The sequence below is a fragment of the Pteronotus mesoamericanus genome, unplaced genomic scaffold (assembly GCF_021234165.1).
Source record: "Pteronotus mesoamericanus isolate MK-2021 breed Mesoamerican mustached bat unplaced genomic scaffold, CSHL_Meso_final contig_120, whole genome shotgun sequence".
NCBI classification, from domain to species: Eukaryota; Metazoa; Chordata; class Mammalia; order Chiroptera; family Mormoopidae; genus Pteronotus; species Pteronotus mesoamericanus.
This window is the reverse complement of record NW_026555041.1, coordinates 1,865,731-1,887,044: the sequence shown is the minus strand read 5'-3', so window position 1 is coordinate 1,887,044 and position 21,314 is coordinate 1,865,731. Positions and strand designations below refer to the sequence as shown.

The following is a 21,314-nucleotide window of genomic DNA, read 5'->3' as shown; positions in this document are numbered from 1 at the left end:
TTATGTTTATGTGGAAATGGGAAGAAACAAGGGACTGGACTGCCTTTCTCCCAGGGGCTCAGTTGAGCTTTATGTTGATGCTACGGACACTTATGATGCATCAAAACCTGTCGTCAGTGCACTAGACAGGGCCAGTCACTTTCTCCCCACGTTCCCCTGTGTCCTGGCTGCGTGTAACCAAGAAATCCCTCAATGGGATCCCACAGGAGCAGCTTTGATCATGAAGTAAATGGGCTCTTACCTTGACAGTTCTAAAGAGTGGCTCCGTTTCTCAGCAGGGCAGCTCAGATTTATGAGCGAGTGTAAAGTGGGTTAGGAATAATCATTTACTGAGTGCACTGCGGAGCACAAAGCAAATGCACTGAGGTAGCCTGGCGGATCGAGAGGGCTCCCCTTTGGAGAGGATGCTTGAGTGGGCATGTGAAAGGTGGCTGTGTCCTAATCGGAGGGAGCGGGTCCGGTGGCAGGGGCAGCAGGCCCGGAGGAGCAGGGGACCGAGGGGAGGCTGGCCGACACCCAACCATGCGGTGCAGGGCCTTGCAGGCTAAAGGGTTTTTGGGGTCTTTTTCCTTAGAGCAGTGAGAAGCCATTAAAAAGTTGTAAGCCTGGAAGCAGTACAGTCGGGTTGACGGTGCAGCCTCAGGTGCAGGGCCACTGGGAGGGGCATGTGGCGCAGGAACTCCTCTGTGGTTGGGAAGATGTCCGGTGAGAGATGGGGGCGGTGGATGGTGAGGGTGGTCGCTGTGAAAGGCGTCGATGGGGCAGAGTCTGGAGGCCTCGGTGAGCGCGAGCTGCGTGTCGCTCCTGTTTCTGTGCTGCCGTTGAGCTAATGGCTCATGAAGTTTCTCCTAAAATACTTCTTTTTCATAATGTATTGATTTGTTCAGAATTTGCATGAAGAAAGTTTAGTGATTTTGTTTCTTCAAATTTTATTTTATTGTTTCTCTATTTTTTAAAATAGGGAATGGTTCAAGTGTTTCTAGGAACAGCAAGATGCTATACTTTTAGCATCTCTGGGCCATACTGCAAGAAGAGTTGTCTTGGGCCACACATTAAATACACAAACACTAATGACAACTGATGAGCAAAAAAAGGTTTTAAATAAATTTACAATTTTGCATTGGGCCACATTCATAGCTACCCTGGGCGGTGTGCGGCCTACAGGCTGCGGGTTGGACACCCCGGTGCTAGCCATTCATGGTTAGTTAGTTAACAGCCTTGGAGATTTTAAAAAATAATAGAACATAAGCAAAATTCATTTTTACCATTTTGGTTATGGAATATAATTTCTTGTGAGTTGAATCAAAATTTGTTGTTGTTGGTACTAGAACATGGGGAACTAGAAACTCAAAAGCAAAGTGTACGAAAGGATCAGTATGTAAACGCACTTTGGTGTTTGTGGGTAGGACAGTTAGGATGCTCATCAGGTGCATTCATGCCTTTGGGCACAGCCAGGGCACACGCCACTGAAATGCGAAGACAAGAAATGAGAGGAGTCTGGGCCTCAGGGCCAGGTAGCAAAGACTAATTCAGAGGAGACCTCACGACCCAAGAAGGCAAACTTGGCCTGTGCCCTTGCTGCGTCCTGCTGGCCGCTGGGCCCATCAGCATTGGCAGCGTTTAGCCTTTGTTCTTGTTCTTGGAACGGAGGACAGGTTCTGCATGTGTGCCCGTGTGTCTTTGTGTCTGTGTTTATCGAGTTTATACCCTTATGCTCACTTGTGTATGCTGACAATACCAGGTTTACTACACATGGGTTAGAATAAGAAGTAAAGCTACTTATCAAAAGTTCTCAAATACATGGTCCGAAGGCTCTCAGACACCGTGGTTCTGGAGAAGAATTGTGCTGTGAGATGAACGGGGAGTTAATGAAAGGAATGGGCAGGTTTTTGTGAATGGGGGTTTGGTCCATCGATGGTCAGTATGTTTTCCTTTCTGTGAAAAAAGAACCCTTTGCTCACTGGAAGTTCAGTATAAACAGCTCCCAGATAAGCTGGGAGACCCTGTAAGGACGCCAGGCTGGGTTCCATCAGGAAATTATGATCAAGTGGAGGCCATGGCCTCTCTCCCTGGAACCCCGGCCAGGCACCTGTCACAGCACCGAGGCACAGGCTGAGGGAAACGTCGCATGAGGGAGTTGGTTTATTCACTGAGTAGGGGAGTTCAGCATGTTATCTCACTTGTTCTTTCCCTCACATGGTTGGTGTGCACCGGTATCTGAGCATCTCCACATGCTCTCGTTGCTGGTTCTGTCTGAGGTCCACAGGCTTATTTCAAGTCTCACTCCGTTATTTGCTCCAAACTCTCATAAAGATGATTGTCACCTCGCCTAGGGTCCCCATGCTCTCTGGCCCTGTCCTGCTCCCTCATACTGAGCACCTGTTGGAAGTGCAGAATCACCCCACCCAGGACCCACAGAGTCCGGATCTGCATTTCAACACAAACCCAGGTGGTGGGATGCATGTTAACGATGGAGAAGTGGTTTTCCAGGTGACAGATGCAGTAAAAACCCTCCCAGCCTGTCTCTCAAAGCAGCACAGGGCTGAGGACTTTTAGATCTGTTGGGTTGGTCAATAAGTCAGTATGTGTTTTTCTGTAAAATGTAAGACACATTTTTCATTTTCACCAATAATTTCATTGATTTGGATATTTTGAGCATGTCAGCTGTCGCTCGTGTGGCAGCATGCTGATTGTTTGCAATTAATATCTCGATTTGATCACTATCTACTTCAGCTAGTCTAACTGTCCATGGAGCATCGTCCAGTGAGAAATCTCCAGCATAAAACTTTGCGAACCACTTTTGACACGTTCAAGCAGTCACAACACCTTCTACATACACTGTCCAAATCTTTTTTTGTGTTTCAGTTGTGTTTTTACCTTTCTTGAAATAATAAAGTGTAATATGCCAAAAGTGTGTATTTTCTTCCATCTTTAATATTAAAATGGCTACACAAAAATTCACCAATTTGATAACTTTTTTAAATGTATGCTGCTATGACAGCTGTCACAAAACAATCTAACAAAATTGTTCTTTTTTAGTTTAGAGAATTTTATTTATTTGTTTTTAGAGAGAGGGGAAGGGAAAGGGAGGGAGAGAAACATCAATGTGTGGTTGCCTCTTGTGCACCCCCTACTGGGGACCTGGCCTGCAACCCAGGCATGTGCTCTGACTAGAAATCAAACTTGTGACCCTTTGGTTCACAGGCCAGCACTCAATCCAGTGAGCCACAGCAGCCGGGGCTCTAACCAAATTGTTTTGAATGAAGTTAAAGACAACTAAGTGCTACTACAACCGTCTTAGGCAAAAACCAAAAAAAAACACACCACCAAATTTTTTTGCCAACCCAATGGGTAACTGGGTTGATGGTCAGTGCCTGGAAGGAAATGTGGGCTGCCTCCTGTGAGTGGCCAGTTCCTCACCTGCAGGTGGGGCGATCTCTGTGTTCCAGGGCTGGGTGAGGCCTGCGTGAACTAATGCAGGACTGGCCTACACGCCGTTTCGGGGTGGATATGGCGCCGTCGCTGTGCTCCAGGCTTCCTGAGCAGCGCTGACTCCTCATCCCTGTACCTTGCTGTAGTCTCTTATTCTCATTCTCACAATGTCTTTAATTAGTACATTAATGTAAGTATTTACTAAATGCATTTAGCTAGCCTCCAGCATCCAAAGGCACCGTGTTACCCGGGAGTGTAGTGTGTGCACTTGGTTCCCAATAAGTGAGACGGGGAGGAGGCGGGGCCCTGGTGAGGCCCTGGCTGGCGGCGCAATCAGCTCTGTTTCCAGCGGCGACAGACGACCTCGTTACTTTTTATTACATCCACGCTGAACATGAAATAATATTCAGATGTACTGATCATATGAAAATAATGCAATTTTTAAAGTAAATGGCTTTTTAAACAACAATGGAATGTTCACTGGAAATGACTGAGCACCTGGCGGGAGAGTTGGGAGGTAATTACGGAGAGATTGGTCTTCGCCTGTGACTGGTGCTGTAAGCTCGCTGTCAGGTACGGCCGGAAATAAAGCAAATGCACGATAGGGGTTTTAAATGCAAATCAGAGCTGCACTTTTCCAATTGATATATTCTTTGGGTTAACCAAGAGGCTTGCTTTCTGCTTGCAAGTACTTATCACAGCTGCGTACCTCCGTTCTGCAGCCTCGGTGAGGGCGTCTGGGGTGCCCTTACACGTGCCCTTCCCCTGATTCTAATCAAAGGCTCAGTGAATAGAGTTGTCCTTTTTCTACTCTGTTAAGTGTCCTGCTTCTTGAAATTGAAAATATAGTTGAAATGTCAAAATAGAAATCATTAGACTTTTTAGGATTTTGCAACTTAGAATCTGTTAAACCGAGACGCTTTGTTAAAAAAAATGATAGTGGAATCACCTGTCCGCTGAGTGTTCTGGGCACGTCAGTCGCTGTGTAGGGTGCATTGTGTCACCTCACGGTGTGGAGGTTCTCTGCTGGCTGGGCCGCCTGGCCTGCTCATGGCAGACCTGAGGATGGGAGTCGGGCTGCTGCCGACCCCAGCGTCCCTTCTCTGGGTCTGGCTGCCAGTACTGCCACCACTCACTGTCTAGCCCGCTAAGGTTTTCCTGTAATCCTGCAGAATTAAGTAACTGATCGGAAATCAGATTTCAGAGGACTGAGCTAACACATCATCACTCTGTAAATTTTTTTAATCCTCACCCGAGGATATGTATATTGATTTTAGAGAGAGAGGAAGAGACAGAGAAACATGGATGTGAGAGAGCAGCATTGATGGGTTGCCTCCCATACATGTCCTGACTGGGGATCGAACCTACAGACTAGATCTGTGCTCTGGCCAGGATTGAACCCTCAACCTTTTGGTGTAGGGATGATGCTCCAACCCACTGTGCCACCTGGCCAGTGCCCTCTGTACATCTGTTAGCAACCAGGATCCTTTCAGTTACGATCAGTGCCACTGTGGTAGCAAAGATGACTTTTCTGGCCCCTTCAAACCCAGAAGGCCTGTTACTGACCTGTGTTCCTGTGTTACTTCTGGAATGACCTATGTACTGCCTATGTACTGTTCCATTCTTGATGATTCTTAATGTCCTAGGAGTACGTGAGAGAATTCCTTGGTGCTTTGCTGGTTGAGACTGTGAAGGGTGGTGATGTGGAAGTCTGTATTTCACGCGCAGGCTGCCCCTGGGGATCAGCCTGGATGGTGAGAAAGCGGCTGGTTGCCTCGGATGGCAGCAGCTGCTCCCCTGGCCCCCGGTTGCTTTTCTTTTTTACAAGGAAAAGCGCTCTAGGACTCGATTCTGTAGTGCTTTTTCGCGGGGGGGCCGAGGGGGGGTGCGATTGTGCTTACATTTTTCTCTTTTACATTTTGAAATGCACCAGTGTGTCTTGTAGATCTGGTTCAGACTTGGTCCTGTCTGTCAATCTCACGGTGTCCCCTCTTGTCCCCGCAGGACGACGAGGTGGTGCTGCAATGCACGGCGGCCGCCCACAAGGAGCAGCAGAAGCTGTGTCTGGCAGCTGAAGGATTTGGCAACAGACTCTGTTTCCTGGAGTCCACCTCCAATTCCAAGGTGCGTCGAGCCTTTGCGGCCGTCCCCACACTCCGAGTTGCTCGTGGTGCTGGAGTTCCTGATGGGCACGCTGCTGTTTTCTGGGGACACGTACACTGAAGTGGGCTTGACAGATGTGTTTTCTATTCCTCAGGCAGATTTTAATTGAGCCCCTGCTCTTTGCTGGTAACGCAGATGTAATTGCTCACGAGAATGGAAAAGTCCTTGCCCCGGGATGTTATATTCCAGCAGACAAGTAAACAAGTAAATAACTGATGTGATTTTGGAACTAAGGGCCCCAAGGAAAGCAGAGTAACAGGGTGCGAGTGCTGAGGCCAGGATGCACCCCGTCACAGAGGGGGTGACAGGAAGGCCCGCGGGTGGCGGTGGGACAGAAAGGAATGAAACAAGGGAGAGAGCAGCACTAAGTTCTTGACCGTTCTGGAAAGAGGAACCAGGTGATCGAAGGGCCCCCAGTTAGGACTGTGCTTGCCCAGGGCTCAAGGCGCAGCTGCCTGGCAGGGGCGGTCTCGACGCGGCCTGCCACGGAGGGCCTGCCTGGCAGGGGTGGAGGCGAATGTCTCCCTCGAAGGAAGGGAGGCTATTGGAAGCAGGAGTGGTGTGTTTGGGTTGAATGTGCCCTGGTTGCTGCGGCTGTCGTGCGGTCGGGAGGGGCCGAGAGCCCCAGGGGCAGCGAGGCCAGCGGGGCGGCGCCTGCAGCAGTGCAGGCCCTCAGGCCAGAGGCAAGGCTGGTGGGGAATGGGTGCATGGGGCGCGCTTTGGGGCCTCAGAGGTGCTGACAGGTCAGGTTGTGTTACAGGGGAGTCCGACCTTTTGGCGTCTCTGGGCCACGCTGGAAGAGGTGTTGTCTCAGGCCACACACTAAATACATCGCAACACATAGTCACAAAAAATCCTCATAATGTTTTAAGTAAATTTACGATTTTTTGTTGGGCTGCCCTCACAGCTACCCTGGGCTGCATGCGGCCCGCGGGCCGCTGGTTGGACACCCCTGGGAGAGAACAAGAGGGCACAGAGGTGGGGGGGGACAGGAAATCAACCGGGAAACAGTCAGTTTAATCTTCTGTGCCGCACTTTCTTGTTTAAAGTCCTGTGGCATGCACGATCTCATTTACCTGTCCCCGGGAGTGTGCGCGTAGCTATGGCTGCCGTGTCCTCTGCCCAGACGGGAGACAGAACACGAGGAGAGGGCGGGTGTGCAGCTGGAGACGCCTCCTGTGACTGGGAGCAGCCTGGTGAGCAGCGGCTCCTCCCACGGAGCCTAGTCCCTGAGCCTTTTCTTCCTGCCACACCTGCTTTGCTCATTCTGTGACATAGTACTGAGCAACGGGTACACACGGTGTATTCGTCGTCATAATTTCATGCAAAGTAACCTTACTGTAGTGTAATAGTGGGTGGGAAAACATGATGTGTTTTGTAGCCCTGATTAGATTTATGTTTAATTTGATAAGTGCTGAGCATTCTTCTTGCAAAAACTGCTGTGATAAGTGTCAGTTGTGAAAATATTCTTCTTATTCCATGGCCTATCAGTGAACTTTTCCTTGAGGAGCATATAGGTAAAAAAAATATTCTTGAAAAGAAAATGTTGAGTGCTTTACTATTTGACTCTTCCCCATGGTGGGTGATATTCTACACTGGCTGGAACTAGGCAGGCCCCTTAGCTGGTTTTAGTTTCCACATGACATTGAACTCTGCCCCAGTGGCTGCCCCTTGCTCCCATGACCTGACAGCTGGTTTCCACTGCGGAGGACGAACACGCGCCGTCCTGTGGTGGTCAGGACGCCGAAGCCGGGCAGGAAGCGTGTCAGCTGCTCAGCTCCTGGCAGGGCCAGCGGACTCTCTCGCGGTGGTTGACTGTCTAGTGATGCCGATGACGCGCATGAACTGACCATTTTAACCATTTTCGTTGTTGTCATCCTATCTTATTCTTTTCTGGTTTATCTGAAAATGTGCGTGTAGGATGAAGTATAGAAATTGCTGAGCAATTGACGTTCAGTTAAACTATCTGAATTGTTTATTTGAAGTTTTTACAATGTAAGTGCCCTTTCCTGTCCTCCTCAGATTCCCTGAAGGTGTCAGTTTTTCCCACATCTCCATTTGCCTCTGTTCTCCCTGGCGCATGTGCATCCTGGCCTCTGCTGCTCAACTGCTTTTGTCCCTTAAAGCCTGTCTCACACAGTCCCTCTTCTGGGTTGCTGTTACTCAAATGCCCTGAGTTCTCTCGGTGTTTGTAGGGCTTTGTGTACACTTCTACTGTATTGCCAGTGGGCTTAATTCTGTATAATAGCCACTCCGCCTACTCTTCCAGAAAAATGTGTGTGCGTACTCTCAGATGCATAAACTGGCTTCTGAATTCCAAGGACCAGAGCATAGCTCATTTATTTTCTTGTTTTTCAGAACGAAGCAGAGTGCTTTGAACTAGTAATTTAAAATTTAGTAGATTGTTAAGCTTGAAAGGGAACCACTATCTTAGGCCAGTTATAAGATAGACTTAATTTTGTATAATAACAAGGAGTAATCCTAGATTTCAGTTCATGTTTAAAATACATAAGCCTGGATTTGACTTTTATTGGGAGAAAAATCAGAGATATCCCTTTTCTCCCTCAATTTGGCACCTACTGCATTTATTGTAAAGGTTGGGAGAAGAGAATTATTGTTGGCAGTGAGTAGTCAGTCCCTGTAAATTATGTATGTGTTCCTGGAAATGGTCCCAGGAACACCTCAAGCTAAAGAATCTTTAATCAGAAGCAGGACTTTTCAGAAGGCTCACTCATGCTCCAAGGTTATTTATTCAGGCTGATTTCAGTCTGAAAGAGAATGGTTCAAAATTCCAACATAGATATTCTGCAACTCATAATTCATCCTTACACATATCTATTGTGTGCTCTTTATATGAATGGGCTTTCTTTTTTGTTTCTGTATTTTAGAATTGAGAAGTTGGGCTTTTGCTCTTAGGAAGCAGTCAGGATCAGACAGACCTACCTTCGGTATTTCTTTTATTATTTAAAATTTTTTCAATCATAGTTAATACTTAGTATTTTGTATTAGCTACAGGTATATAGCATAATGGTTAGCATTTATATAATTCATGAAGCAACTCCCTTAGTAAGTTCAGTGCCCACCCAGTACCATACATATCGTTACAGTATTACTTACTGTATTCCCTGTGATGTACTGTATATCCCTGGGACTATTCTGTGACTACTAATCTGTACTTAATCCATTCACCGTTTTCACCCAGCCCCTAAACCCCTTCTTATCTAGCAGCCATCAGTTTTTTTTCTCTGCATCTATGAGTGTTTCCATTTTGTTTGTTTATTTTATTCTTTAAATTCCACATATAAGTAAAATCTGTGGTATTTGTCTTTCTCTGACTGGCTTATTTCACTTAGCACAATACCCTCTAGGTCCATTCATGCTGTCACAGATGGTAGTATTTCACCCTTTTTTAAGGCTGAGTAATATTCCATTGCATATATTCATCACATCTTCTTTATTCAATCATCCATTGATGACCACTTAGGTTGCCTCCTTATCTTGGCTATTGTAAATAATACAGGTTCTATGTGCACTTGAAAGGGGTGTATATTCTACTGCTTTGGAGTGAAGTGTTCGGAAAATATCAATCAGACCTATCTGGTCTAGTGTATCATTTAAGGCTGCTGTTTTTCTCGTTGACTTTCTGCCTGGAAGATCTATCCGTTTACGTCAATTGTGTGTTAAATGACTATGACTGTATTACTGTCAATCTCTTCTTTGATGGTCATGGATATTTGCTTGACACACTTAGGTGCTCCTGTGTTGGGTGCAGAAACATTTACAAGGGTTGTATTCTCAGGTTGGATTGCTCTCTTTACTGTTATGTAGTGTCCTTTTTTTTTTTTTTTGTCTCTTTTCACAGCCTTTGTTTTAAAGTCTGTTTTGTCTGATAAAATTGATGCTACTCCAGTTTTTTTTTTCCTCCCATTTCCATTTGTGTGAAATAGCTTTTTTTATTCCTTCGCTTTCAGTCTTTTGATCTAAAGTGAGTCTCTTTTAGATAACGTATGTATGGGTCTTATTTTCTTATCCATTCAGACACTCTATGTCTCTTGATTGAAGCATTCAGTCCATTTACATTAAAAGTCATTACTGATAGGCACATCGTTATTGTCATTTTATTATTCATATTTATATATATTTTTTTCTTTTTCTGAAAGAAGCCCCTGTAGCATTTCTTGTAATACTAATTTGGTGGTGATGAATTCCTTTAGTTTTTTCTTCTCTGGGAAACTCTTTTATCCCTCCTTCAATCTTTAATGATAGGCTTGCTGGGTAGAGTAATCTTGGTTGTAAGTCATTGGTTTTTATCACTTTGACTATTTCTTGCCAATCTCTTCTGGATTGCAAAGTTTCCATTGAAAAATTAGCTTACAGTCTTATAGGAGCTCCCCTGTAGGTAACTAACTACTTTTCTTTTGCTGCTTTTAAGATTCTTTAACATTTGCCATTTTAATTATGCTATGTCTTGGTGAGGGCCTCTTTGTGTTTTTCTTGTTTGGGATTCCCTGTACTTCCTGGATTTGTATTTGTTTTTCCTTCATCAAATTAGTGAAGTTTTCTGTCATTGTTTTTTCAACTAGGTTCCCAATCCCTTGCTCTCTCTTTTCTCCTTTTGGAACCCCAGTGATGTGAATGTTGGTATACTTCATGTTGTCCCAGAAGATCCCTAAACTATCTTCATTTTTTAAAATTCTTTTATCTTTTTGCTGTTCTGATTGGGTGTTTTCTACTACCTTGTCTTCCAAAATCACTGATTCAGTTCTCTGTTTCTTTTAATCTGCTATTGATTCCTTCTAGTATATTCTTCATTTAGGAATTTTCTTTTTATGATTTCTGTGTCCTTTTTTAATACTTACTGTCTTTCTGTTTAAGTTCTCACTGAGTTCACCTATTCTTCTCCTAAGTTCCTTGAATATCCTTATAGCCATTGTATTGAACCTGCACCTGATAAATTTCTTGCCTCCATTTCATTTAGCTCTTTTTCTGGAGATTTCTCCTGTTCTTTTATTTGGGAAATGTTTCTTTGTCTCCTTATTTTGGCTGCCTCCCTGTGCTTGTTTCTATGCATTAGGCAGAGCTGCTACATCTTCCAGTCCTGGTAGGGTCACCTTACGTAGTAGGTGTCCTGCGGGGTCTAGTGGCACAGCCTCCCTGGTCATCTGAGTCAGGTGCTCCAGGGGTGTCCCTTTTGTTGGGTGTGTGAGCCTTCCTGCTGTCGTTGAACCTTGACTGTTGTTGGCTCAACAACGGGTGGGATAGTAACTGGTCGCAATGACAACATACAATCTGCTCTACAGGGGTGACCACATGGAGCAAATTTTTGACCCTGTGGTCTCTGGTGCCTGCCAGGACTGTCCTTTGGATGTGCCACTTGAGGAGCTAATTGTGTGGTTCTCTGCTGTGGTCTGAAGCCAGCCACTGGGTCTCCTGATTCTGGAGCCTCTTTGGAGGGGCTGCCCTGCAGGCCAAAATCAGCCACTGCCCGTGCCCAGCCCAGGGCTACCTGGTAGGACCTACAGAGTGATCTGCAGTTTACAGCTGCCTGCGTTAGACCTGGAGGTATGCGAGCGGGGCGGTGCTGTGAACCGAAGCCGGCTGTCACCAGTACCAGGCCTGTGACCACTTAGGGAAAGGTAGGCCTTGAGGCCTACCACTGTTGGCCAGCGTCTGTACGGCTCCGCCACCAAAAGAGCCCTGAGCTGTTTGTGAGCTGGACGAGGCAGGGTCTCAGGGAATTGCCAGGGCAGACTGAGTAGTGCTCACAGGCTACTGCAGATTCTGATTTGGCCATGTGAGGGGTGGCTCAACCCAGGGATGGTGGCTGCTGTCCCTTTAGCCTTTGCTCTGAAGCCACACACCCCCCGGCAGGTCTCTGACACCCCCAGTTGCTGTCCTCTGCGGGAGCCCTAGGTGAGTGCCATCAGCAAGTGTGTGTGTGTTGGCCCTTTAGGAGAAGCGCCCGGGATTCCCGCAGCCCTCCTCTCTCCCGGTGGGACGGAACCCCAGCGGTTTTCACAGCCAGATGTGGGGGCTCTTCCCGGCACTGGTGCTCTGAGCTGGGGAGCCTGGTGTTGGGCTGGGACCCCTCACTCCTCAGGGGGCACCTTTGTAGTCAAGTTATCCCTCCCAATTTTTAACTGCCTCACGTGGGCGTGGGACCAGCCCGGTTCATGTGTCTGCCCCTCCTGCCAATCTTGACGTGGCTTCTGTACATCCTGAGCTGTAGGACTCTGTCCAGCTAGAATTCAGGGGGTCCTCAGAGTTCTGTAGTTCAGCTGTAATTCTGATGTGATTGTGGGGGGAGGTGAGCACGGAGTTTACCTCCTCTGCCTCTGTGACTGGAAGCTCTGACCCACCTTATTACCATTCAGAGTTTAAGGAGAAACAAGAAGTTGTTAGGGTGGGATAGTTTTTAATCTCTGAATCTCCACATAAAAACAGAGCTATAAGGATGACAAACCCCAAACTCACAGAAATATAGTACATGAAACCAACTAGGTGATAAGAGAGCCCATGTATGGTATTAGCACGTGTCAAGGAGGAAGTGGAGAGAAGAACCCCAGTAGCAAGTACTCACTGAAGCGTGTGGGGCCAACATAAAAGAGCAGCCAGAAATATCGGGGAGGCCGGGGAGCGCGGTGCGATGGCTGTTCCTGGAGCAGCCTTGCCTGTGGGCTGTCGTAAGTAACCAAGTGAGGCTTCCTCTAGACAAAGCCCTGCCTGTGGAGCGGTGGCTGGGGATCAGGTTCAGACTGAGCAGGGCTGGTGGGGTGAGGGATGGAGAAGGGTCAGGGCCCAGCTGGGGGCAGGTGGAGCTGGTAGATCTAAACAAACACCAGGGGAACAGCTACAGAAGCAGCACTGACCGCTGTCCTGGCCTGAGGGCGGGGACCACGCCCCCGCCGCCCCACTCACAAGGGTGCTGTCGCTGCCCATTAACGAAGTCCTGCCCTTACTCAGCTCTCTCTCTCATGTGTGCCTTACATTCGTAATAGGAGAAATAATGCATTTCAACTGGAAAAAATAAGGGGAATATTTAGCATAAAAGGTCGATGAGGTGGACCTCTGTTAAAACCTGAAGGAAGCTGTACATTTTCAAAGCTTCATAGACAACATTAAATAATGTTGACCACATTTTAGGCCACAAAGAAAACCTCAGGAAATTCCAGAGAGAAGCAATACTACATACCCGACTATAATGGACTAAAACTAGAAATCAGTTTTTCAAAAAAAGGCCCGACAGACACAAGAGTTTCTTCTAGCTGAAATAAAAAAAAGAAAAAACACTTTTACATAAATGTTGGATTAAATGAGAAATATCAAATAAAATTGAAGAATTTCTTGAACATAGTTAAACTGAATACCTAATCTTCTAGAATATGTGGGATATAACTAAGGAAGTTTTCAGAGTAAAATTTTTTTCATTAAATGGATATGTTAATAAAAATTTAAAAAGAAATTAATTAGCCCTGGCCGGTGTGGCTCAGTCAGTTGGAGCGTCATCCTGTAAACCGAAAGGTCGCCGGTTTGATTCCCCATCAGGGCACATGCGTGGGCTGTGGGTTCAGTCCCGAGTCAGGGCGCATGAGGGAGGCAAACAATCAATGTTTCTCATTCTCTCTCTTTCCCTCTCTACCCCTCTATCTGAAGTCAATAAGCATGTTCTTGGGTGAAGATAAAAATAAAAAGAAATTAATTAAACAGCCAGGTAAAAAACTAGAAAAAGAACAAAAAGGAAACAAAAAAAAGCATCAGTATGGAATTAATAAAGATAAAAATGAAATAAATTAATTAAATTTTTTCTTTGGGAAAAAATCAATAGTCAAGCCACTAATTAATCAAAAAAAAAGGGAGAAAAGACAAATATTCAAATATTTGAATTTATATAAAGGCAGGAGAGGGATAATGATCAAAACAGAGGAAATTAAATTTTAAGGGAACTTTTGCTCAATTACATGCAAGTGGATTTGAAAATCTTCATGAAATGAATCACTTTTCAGAGAAAATAAGTTTACTGCAGAAAGTCTAAATAGAGTGATTATCAGAAAATAAATAAAGTAGTAAAAGAATTTCTTGAGAAGAGTTAGATAACTCCTAGTTAACAAGGCTACTCTAATTATATCAAAGAATAGCAAAAGAAGAGAACTCTCAAATTTAATTTCATCAAATGAGTATAAAATGGATTACAAAATATTAAAAAATTACTTTGGAAAATTATAGATCAATTTCACTTAAGACTATTGGTACAGAAATCTGAAAGCCAATGTTGCATTAAAACATAAAACATACATGATGACTAAGTGTGGTTTATTTCAGAAGTCCAAGAGTGGCTCAATATCAAAAACTCCACTGATACATTGTTTCACATTAATAGAGCTAAGGAGGAAAAATGATTTGGACACCCCTGATGACAAAGACAAGTCACCTGACAAAATTCCAAATGTCTTTGTTTCAAACAAATAATAAAATAGGAATTGAAGGTTAGTTTTTTAACATTATTTTATGTGCGTGCACACACACACACATACATGTTAGTTCAAAACTCAGCACATATTTATAGGGAACATGACTGGTTAGAATTAGACATCACTTAACCAAGGGTATTGGGTGTCTCTACCGTTCACGGATGTGTTGGAGGTCAGAGCAGATGTAATTAGATGTGGAGACTTAGTTTGAATATGAAGAGGTAAACTATCCCCAGTTGCAGGTGATTTGATTATATGTTTAAGAATCCCAAGAGTCCATGGAAAAATTCCTGCAAAAAATGGATTTACGAGAGAAATCTGGTTGTAGGGTCAGAGTATGAGCAGCCTTCATGCATGTAGCTCAGTGGGAACACGCACACATATGGAATGACACCCAGTGCACGTACACACACTCACAGTCAAGCCTGCATTAAGTTAGAAGGGGACCAGTGAGTCATAGGCAGATCATTTGCCAATCATCATAATGTGGTTTCCTTGAAAAGAACAATTCGTTGAAAACAAGAGGACTCTTGTTGAATGACCCAAATGCTGCAAGAATACTTCTCTGGTGTAACTCTTTGCACACACAGGGCAGGGCAAGTGGGAGGGTCTTCGGATTCGTTTCAGCCCAATGCTGCAGTGAGTCCGTATGTCCAGGACAGTCGCTGTCCACCGCGTGTGCGAACCAAGGCTTGGTTTCGTCAGGCTTCCCAGCAGGAAGGGGAGCCCAGGCCAGAGCAGCGTCTCAGCTCTTCCCGTTTCTCCAGCTTCTGTGGCATAACTTTAATTAAAAGTATTTTCTCCCATAATGGAACATGATAGAGCAATATTTCATCTCCGGTGACTTCTCATTGCAGGGCATTATTCACCACTGTAAATAATGCATTAGGATATTAATGATGCATAATAGTTGTGACATTCCAGATGAACTGCCCTTCTTACTCAAGTGAGAATTCTTGAATAATAATAACGTCAGTGTAAGATAAATGCTGGGTGATAAGAGCCACTTTTATAATACGTTTTATGAAACATTTTAAGCAGCAGATACTTGTTTCTCAGTATGTTTCCCCTAAAAATTAATTTACGTAATAAAACATAAATATTACTGTTTTTGCTGTTTTGGTTACTTTATTGTGACTTTTAAAGAATTTTTGCTGGGAGCAATAGGGAGGAAAAGGAAAGACCAATGTGACTGGGAAAACCCCCCATTAATGATCAATAGCCATATTTGTTTCCCCAGATCCTTGTGCTTTAGTTACTGTAATTACTTCTTTGCCAAAGTTTGAAGAGAAAGTGGGTGCTAGGTGTGGCAGAAAGGAAATGCCCCAACGATGAGTGAGTCCGCAGTGGGTGAAGAGTCAGTGATTGCATGCCTAACCCTCTGGTCGAAGACAAGCATCATAAGAAGACGTCTAACGATTCTTGACAGGATTGTTCCACTACTGGCCAGAGTGGAACTGTGTTGTTAAATTGTACTTTCTATGTTGTGTGGAAATAACTCTTCTCAGAGTTTAAACCTGACTGATGCTGCTCTGTGGTCAGGACAGGGTGGTGATACAATAGGGCAAGGATGGCACAATGGAAATCTCCCAAGTAGAGAGTGTGTTGTGGAGTACCAGCATGAAACAGCTTCGGTCCATTGTCGTGTGTGCTGAAGACTCGTTCTTGGACTGTTTTAAAGATTAAAAGAATTCTCATTGTTGTGAAAGATGAGCTTTGGATTTCCCATTATAGTTCCTTGACATGAAGTGAAAACTTAAAACACTGGAATTGAAGACTAAAAAACAATGTGACCTGAAATCTGATTGTCAGGTAGATGGAGCCAGAGGGAGAAAGATCTGCCTGGAATTCACCAGGTTTCCCTGACACACCATGGAAGGGCTGGCAGATGTGCGAATCCACGTCACCGGCCTTCCTCTGGCAGGCACAGTGAGCCACAGGTGTCCGGGTACTTCCCGCCGCTCTGTCCCAGCCCCTCAGAGGGCCCCTGTCGTCAGTGGCCTGGGGGTCCCGAGGCTTGGCCGGTGAGGGCCCGCTGCGTTCTGGGAGAGGTAGTCCTCACGGGTAAGTCCTGAAGGCACAGGCAGCGGGGAGGGCGTTGGCGGAAGAGCAGTTGTGACTTTGACTCTGGGGTATTTACTGTGACAGTAGAGAGCAGGTCCAGGGCCAGGCGCATGGGGAGGAGACACCGCCAGACCGGTGCTCAGACTGAACCGAGTGGTGCCTGGTCCCCGAGTGGTGCCTGGTCCCCGAGCAGTGTGGTGGGGCTACCTGCCCCCCGCCCCCCTTGCTTCCCAAGCTGAGGGCGGGATTAACCATCGCTGAAGTGCACGCTGCCGCTGCCACAGCACAGAGTAGCCTGCACAGGGTGGGCACACTCCTCCTGTAAAGAGCCAAACAGCAAATACTTCAGGCTCTCTGGGACATATGTTTTCTGTTATAACTATTCAAATCTGATGTTGACATCGCTGTGAAAACAGCCAGACAGTAGGCAGACCAGTGAGCATGGCTGTGTTCCCCAAAATGGTATTTATGGACACTGAACTTTGAATTTGTGGCTTTATGTGTCATAAAATTTTATTTTTTCATTTGATTTTTCTTTACCCATTAAAGTCTAACAGCCACATCTAGCTGGTGGGCTGTGCAGAATCGGGCAGTGGGCCAGGCGGCAGAGTGTGTCTGTCCGTGCGGAACGCGTGGAAATGTTACATTCCTAAAGGAGAAGCCGGGCAGCCCCAGCAGGCCTGCCTGTGGGCTGGAGGGCGGGAGCCCCCTCAACAGGTGGTCATTAATAAGCCAATGAATGTGTTTGGGAGAAAAAATGAATAAAATCGCAGGGATAAACAAGATTGTGATGGGGATGGAAGCGTTTTGTAAGGAGGAGGGGAACAAAGGACCTGGACAAGCACTTGCCTGTCAATGGGGAAACCCAGGCGTCCCGCCACGGGCGGGGCGGGGCGGGGCGGGGCGGGGCGGGGCGGGCCCTCCCCTGCAGGGGAACCAGCACAGGTGAACTAGGAAGGGACAGAGAGCTGCTGAAAGCCGGGGAGCAGTGGGTGGCATTGTTTCGTGTTCTGCTCACAAAGACAAACAAAGCTGAACGCTGATTAAAGTGTCCAGGACAGATTTTCATCTGCAGCGGGGAAGAGAGTCCAGAGTGACGTGAACTCCAGTGTGATTTGTACTCAGGTGACTGGGTGTTACAGGTGGAGCGAGGGGCTGGGGGGAGCAGGGGCCCCGCAGTGCCGGGGAGTGCGAGGTTAGCCAGGGTCGGGCCCTGTGAGTGGGGCTAGGCCAGTGGCAGCCACAGAACTTAGGACTTATCCTCTCACGATGCTGAAGGACAGAGGTCCCACCCTTCCTGATGACATTTCAAAAGATGGATTTCAAGTCCTTGAGAAAGACACTCCTGAGTTGTGGGAGGCACAGGCACGTCTCAAAGGGACAGATAAGGATTCGCGATTGTAAGGTCTCTTTAGGAAATGATCTAAGAAAGGGTGGCCAGGGGCCGGTCACCGGTGCTGGGTGGACACTCAGTTCCCCGGTGGCCTCCAGCTTTCCCAGACGGGCACTCCTGGGGGCCTGGGGTCACCCCAGGGATGTGGCCTCGAACTGTTAGGAACTCTGTGCGTGGTTGTTCGTGTCTCCTAATGTGACGGGGAGAGGACGGCCAAAGGCATGGGTGTTGAGTCTGTAACTTTTACAAACTGAGGTGGAGGCCTAGTCAAGAAGAGGGTTCAGGGGTGCCTGCCTGGAGCTTGGGCGAGAAGCAGACCTTTGTCATCACTTACTGACTGTACATTAGGACAGGAGGAAGCTTCCCTGGAGGTGTGAACGGTCCAGCTGCTTGGCTTCACTGCAAGACACACGCGCTGGGTGCGCTCTGTTCTCTCCTCCGGAGCACCTTGCGCCGCCTTCCCTGAGGAAGGCTGGCTCGCGCTTGAGGCAGCTGTCCCTGCGCCTCTGGATGAAGGCCCTCTGCTCACCCTCTGCATTTCTTTGCGTCCCCCTCCTCCCTGCAAAAGCGGCTGCGCCTCCCCAGCTTTTGCTTCCCCTCCCTTACTCCTCCCCCCTACCCTCCCTCTCTCTCCTTCCCTCCATTTCTCTGTTGAGCAAAATGAACTTCTACACAGCACTTCTTGGTGCAGAATCATGTGTCCCTTTATGCTTAGTTTTTGCTCTTATAGTGAAATAATGTCATGGAACCACCTGCAGGCAGAGACAGTGTCACGTCCATCGTGCATCTCAGGTGCATGATGTTTTTGAAGGAAGTAGATGGTCAATAAATGTTGGTTGATTTTAACTGATTTTCCTTCTTTGGACATTACGTAATTAATATTGATGTATCTAGTTTGACAGTTAACCAATTCATTTGGCTTTTTTAAAGTCTCATTTTACTTTCTAAACACTGTACAGTATTTGTGCTTCAAGGAATTAATTTAATGACTTTCTTGTTACTGGAATAAAATTCACATTTGTGACTATATTAATCCTGTATAGATTGAAAACAGTCTTGGTAAACTGCATTTTCAGTTATAATCAATTTACTACTTTATGTAAAGGAAAAATTTTGGTTAGTATGTGCATACATAATTGAAAGGCTCACATGCTTTACTGAAAAATAATTTAAATCTATAAATAACTGTTGACAAAGTTGATGCAGAATAAAATGCTCACATTTTTGCCACCTTAACCCTATTCTTACAGAAATATTGTTTTACAGTTAAATAATAAAGAACTTTATATTCCTATTTTATTTAAATTAAATTATTGATCAGGCAGCATTCCTTATAAAGTGTTTAACATGGATTTTACTACTAAAAATCTTTCTTGAAAAGTTAAAAAAAAGCTGACAGTGGAGAGGAACATGAAACAGCCAGAGGACAGTACACGATGTGACGTAATCAAACCCAGCAGTAGATCATTCAGTGCTCACAGGAAGGTCTGCCTCAAAGGAAGGGGAGGGCACGTCCCCTCGGAGGTGGGCGGCCGGAGGGCTTTCAGAGAGGAGCTGGGCCAGGGCTGGGCCCTGAAGCCAGTGTGGAGGCTGGGCTGTGGGGAGTGTGCTCGGGTGCCGTGCCAGACGGGAGAGTAGCGAGAGGGCCACCCCCCGAACTCAAAGGCGGCCAGGATGGGCCGAAGGTGAGAACAAGGATGGTGCTAGGGCGAGGCCAGGCTCGTTCAGAATCAGAAGGGCCAGCGAGGAGAGCTTTGTCGGTGGGAACCAAGTATTTAATTCAGATGCATGCAAAATGCGTGCAGATGTTCACGGCAGCTTTACTGATAGTCCCGCAAACCTGGAAGCAGCCAAGGTGCCCTTCAGCAGGTGATGGATGAATAGACCCAGGTTCCTCCAGGCCGTGGGATATTATGCAGCGCTAAAAAGAAATGCACTACTAAGCCCCCAAAAGGCATGAGGGAAGCTTAAATGCAGTACTAAGAGAAAGAAACCAACCTGAAAAGGTTCCATAGTATATGATTTTAACTATAGGACATTTTGGAAAAGGCAAAACTGTGGAGACAGTAAAAGGATCAGTGGTTTCCGGGGTTTGGGGGGAGGGAGGGATGTACAGGTAGAGCACAGAGGACTTTTAAGGTGGTGAAAATACTCTGTGGCTCTGGAATGGAGGGTACCTGTAATAGGCTTGTCAGAGCTCCCAGAATGGGCAAGGCTGGGGGATCTAATGTGAAGGATGGGCTTTGGGTGATTGAATGTGTCAGTGTAGGTTCACTGACTGTGACACGTGTCCCAGCTGGTGTGAGGATGCTATGTGTGTGTGTGTGTGTGTGTCGCGGGGGGGCGGTGGTTAGGGGGTGGATATTCAGAAACTCTCTATACTTTTGGCTCCATTTTGCTATGAACCTAAAACTGTTCTAAAAAATAAAGTCTATTTTAGAAACATACAAACTAAAGATCTTAAATATTTTCAGTGGGAAAATTGATAATTGTAATACATTCCAACAATGTTATACTGCACACAGCAAAATTATAACCACACATATCAAAAAGAATACATTCTAAGAATGTAATATTGAGCAAAAATAAATCAAAATACAGATGGACATACACAGTATGATGCCATTTATATCATATTACAGTATGAACACTTGTGGGATTGATATTAGAATATAGAAATAGGTAGTAATATTCTGAAAAAATGCACTTGAATAGTAAAGCACTAAGTTCAGCAGAACGGTGACTAATTCTCCAGGGGAACGTGCAGAATGGAGTCGGCCTGGATACCTAGTTGGCTTCACCGTGTGCGCAGTAATTTATGTTTTAGATGGGTGTTGAAACATGGCTGTTTATTGCAGTACTTTCATACTATTTTGTATTTCTAGGTTTCTCATTAGAATATAGCTATGGAAAATGATGCTTGATTTGTAGCCAGAAATTTGTTTGTTTTTAAAACAAACAGTAAACACTCAAGGAATTAATCTGGGGAGTTTTGATGTTGTGAATAATAATTTTTTATCATCTTAGATTTACATTTTTCAAGGTTATGCCTTAAAAGCCTGCAGTGGAAGTTGCTTTATTGGAAATTATTATCATTCAGGGTGTGGTGCTGGGACAAGAAGGTCAGCTTCGTGCACAGGAACACAGGAGTGAGAGGAAGGCAGGGTGGTCAAGGACGAGAGGGCAGCTGGGAGCAGGACCGGCTACAGTTTGCCGTCACCATTCAAGCCACTAGGAACACACGTCCACAACCCACCTTTTGGTTCATGATTCTCAATCTGCGTAAGATGTATGATCAGGATACAGCCTGTCTCCCATACTTACGGAGGTGTTGAGTGTGCTTGGCATTCCTTTCTAATTTTCCCAGACTTAGCCTCTCAATATTTTAAAATACACTGCTCCAGGTAGCTGCTACCAATCAGTTGCACCTGGAGTGAAACTGATTTGCCATCCTGGGTTCATCAGGATAGGCAAAGTTATGCTTTTACAAGAGGAAATCTGAACCCCCCCCGCCATCTCAGCGGCTTTCTATATTCACGTATGTGCAACAGGCCCAGCGCTGGTTGGGGGCTGTGCTCCGGTCGGTCACTCAGCAACTCCTGGACTGATGCTCCACGCCCGGAGTGGCTTTCATGACTGTGGCCGGGGAAGAAAAGAGTTCGAAGAACTAGCTTCCATTTTTGATGCTTTGGTCCCAGGGAGGCAGGTGCCATCTCTCTTACAGCCACTTGCTCAGAGCTAACGGTCCGATCTGACTACAGGGAGCTGGTAGATCTGTCATGTCCTTAGTGTGT

At 46.0% G+C, this 21,314-nt stretch overlaps 1 protein-coding gene across 1 annotated transcript in view; it reads left to right on the top strand.

The window, feature by feature from the left end:
* RYR2 (ryanodine receptor 2) overlaps nt 1–21,314 on the top strand; it is a 558,936-nt gene that overhangs the window by 142,809 nt on the left and 394,813 nt on the right. Inside the window, exon 2 of the mRNA XM_054584705.1 lies at nt 5,437–5,556. Coding sequence (XP_054440680.1) covers nt 5,437–5,556 — 120 coding nt within the window. The remainder of the gene's footprint in view (nt 1–5,436; nt 5,557–21,314) is intronic.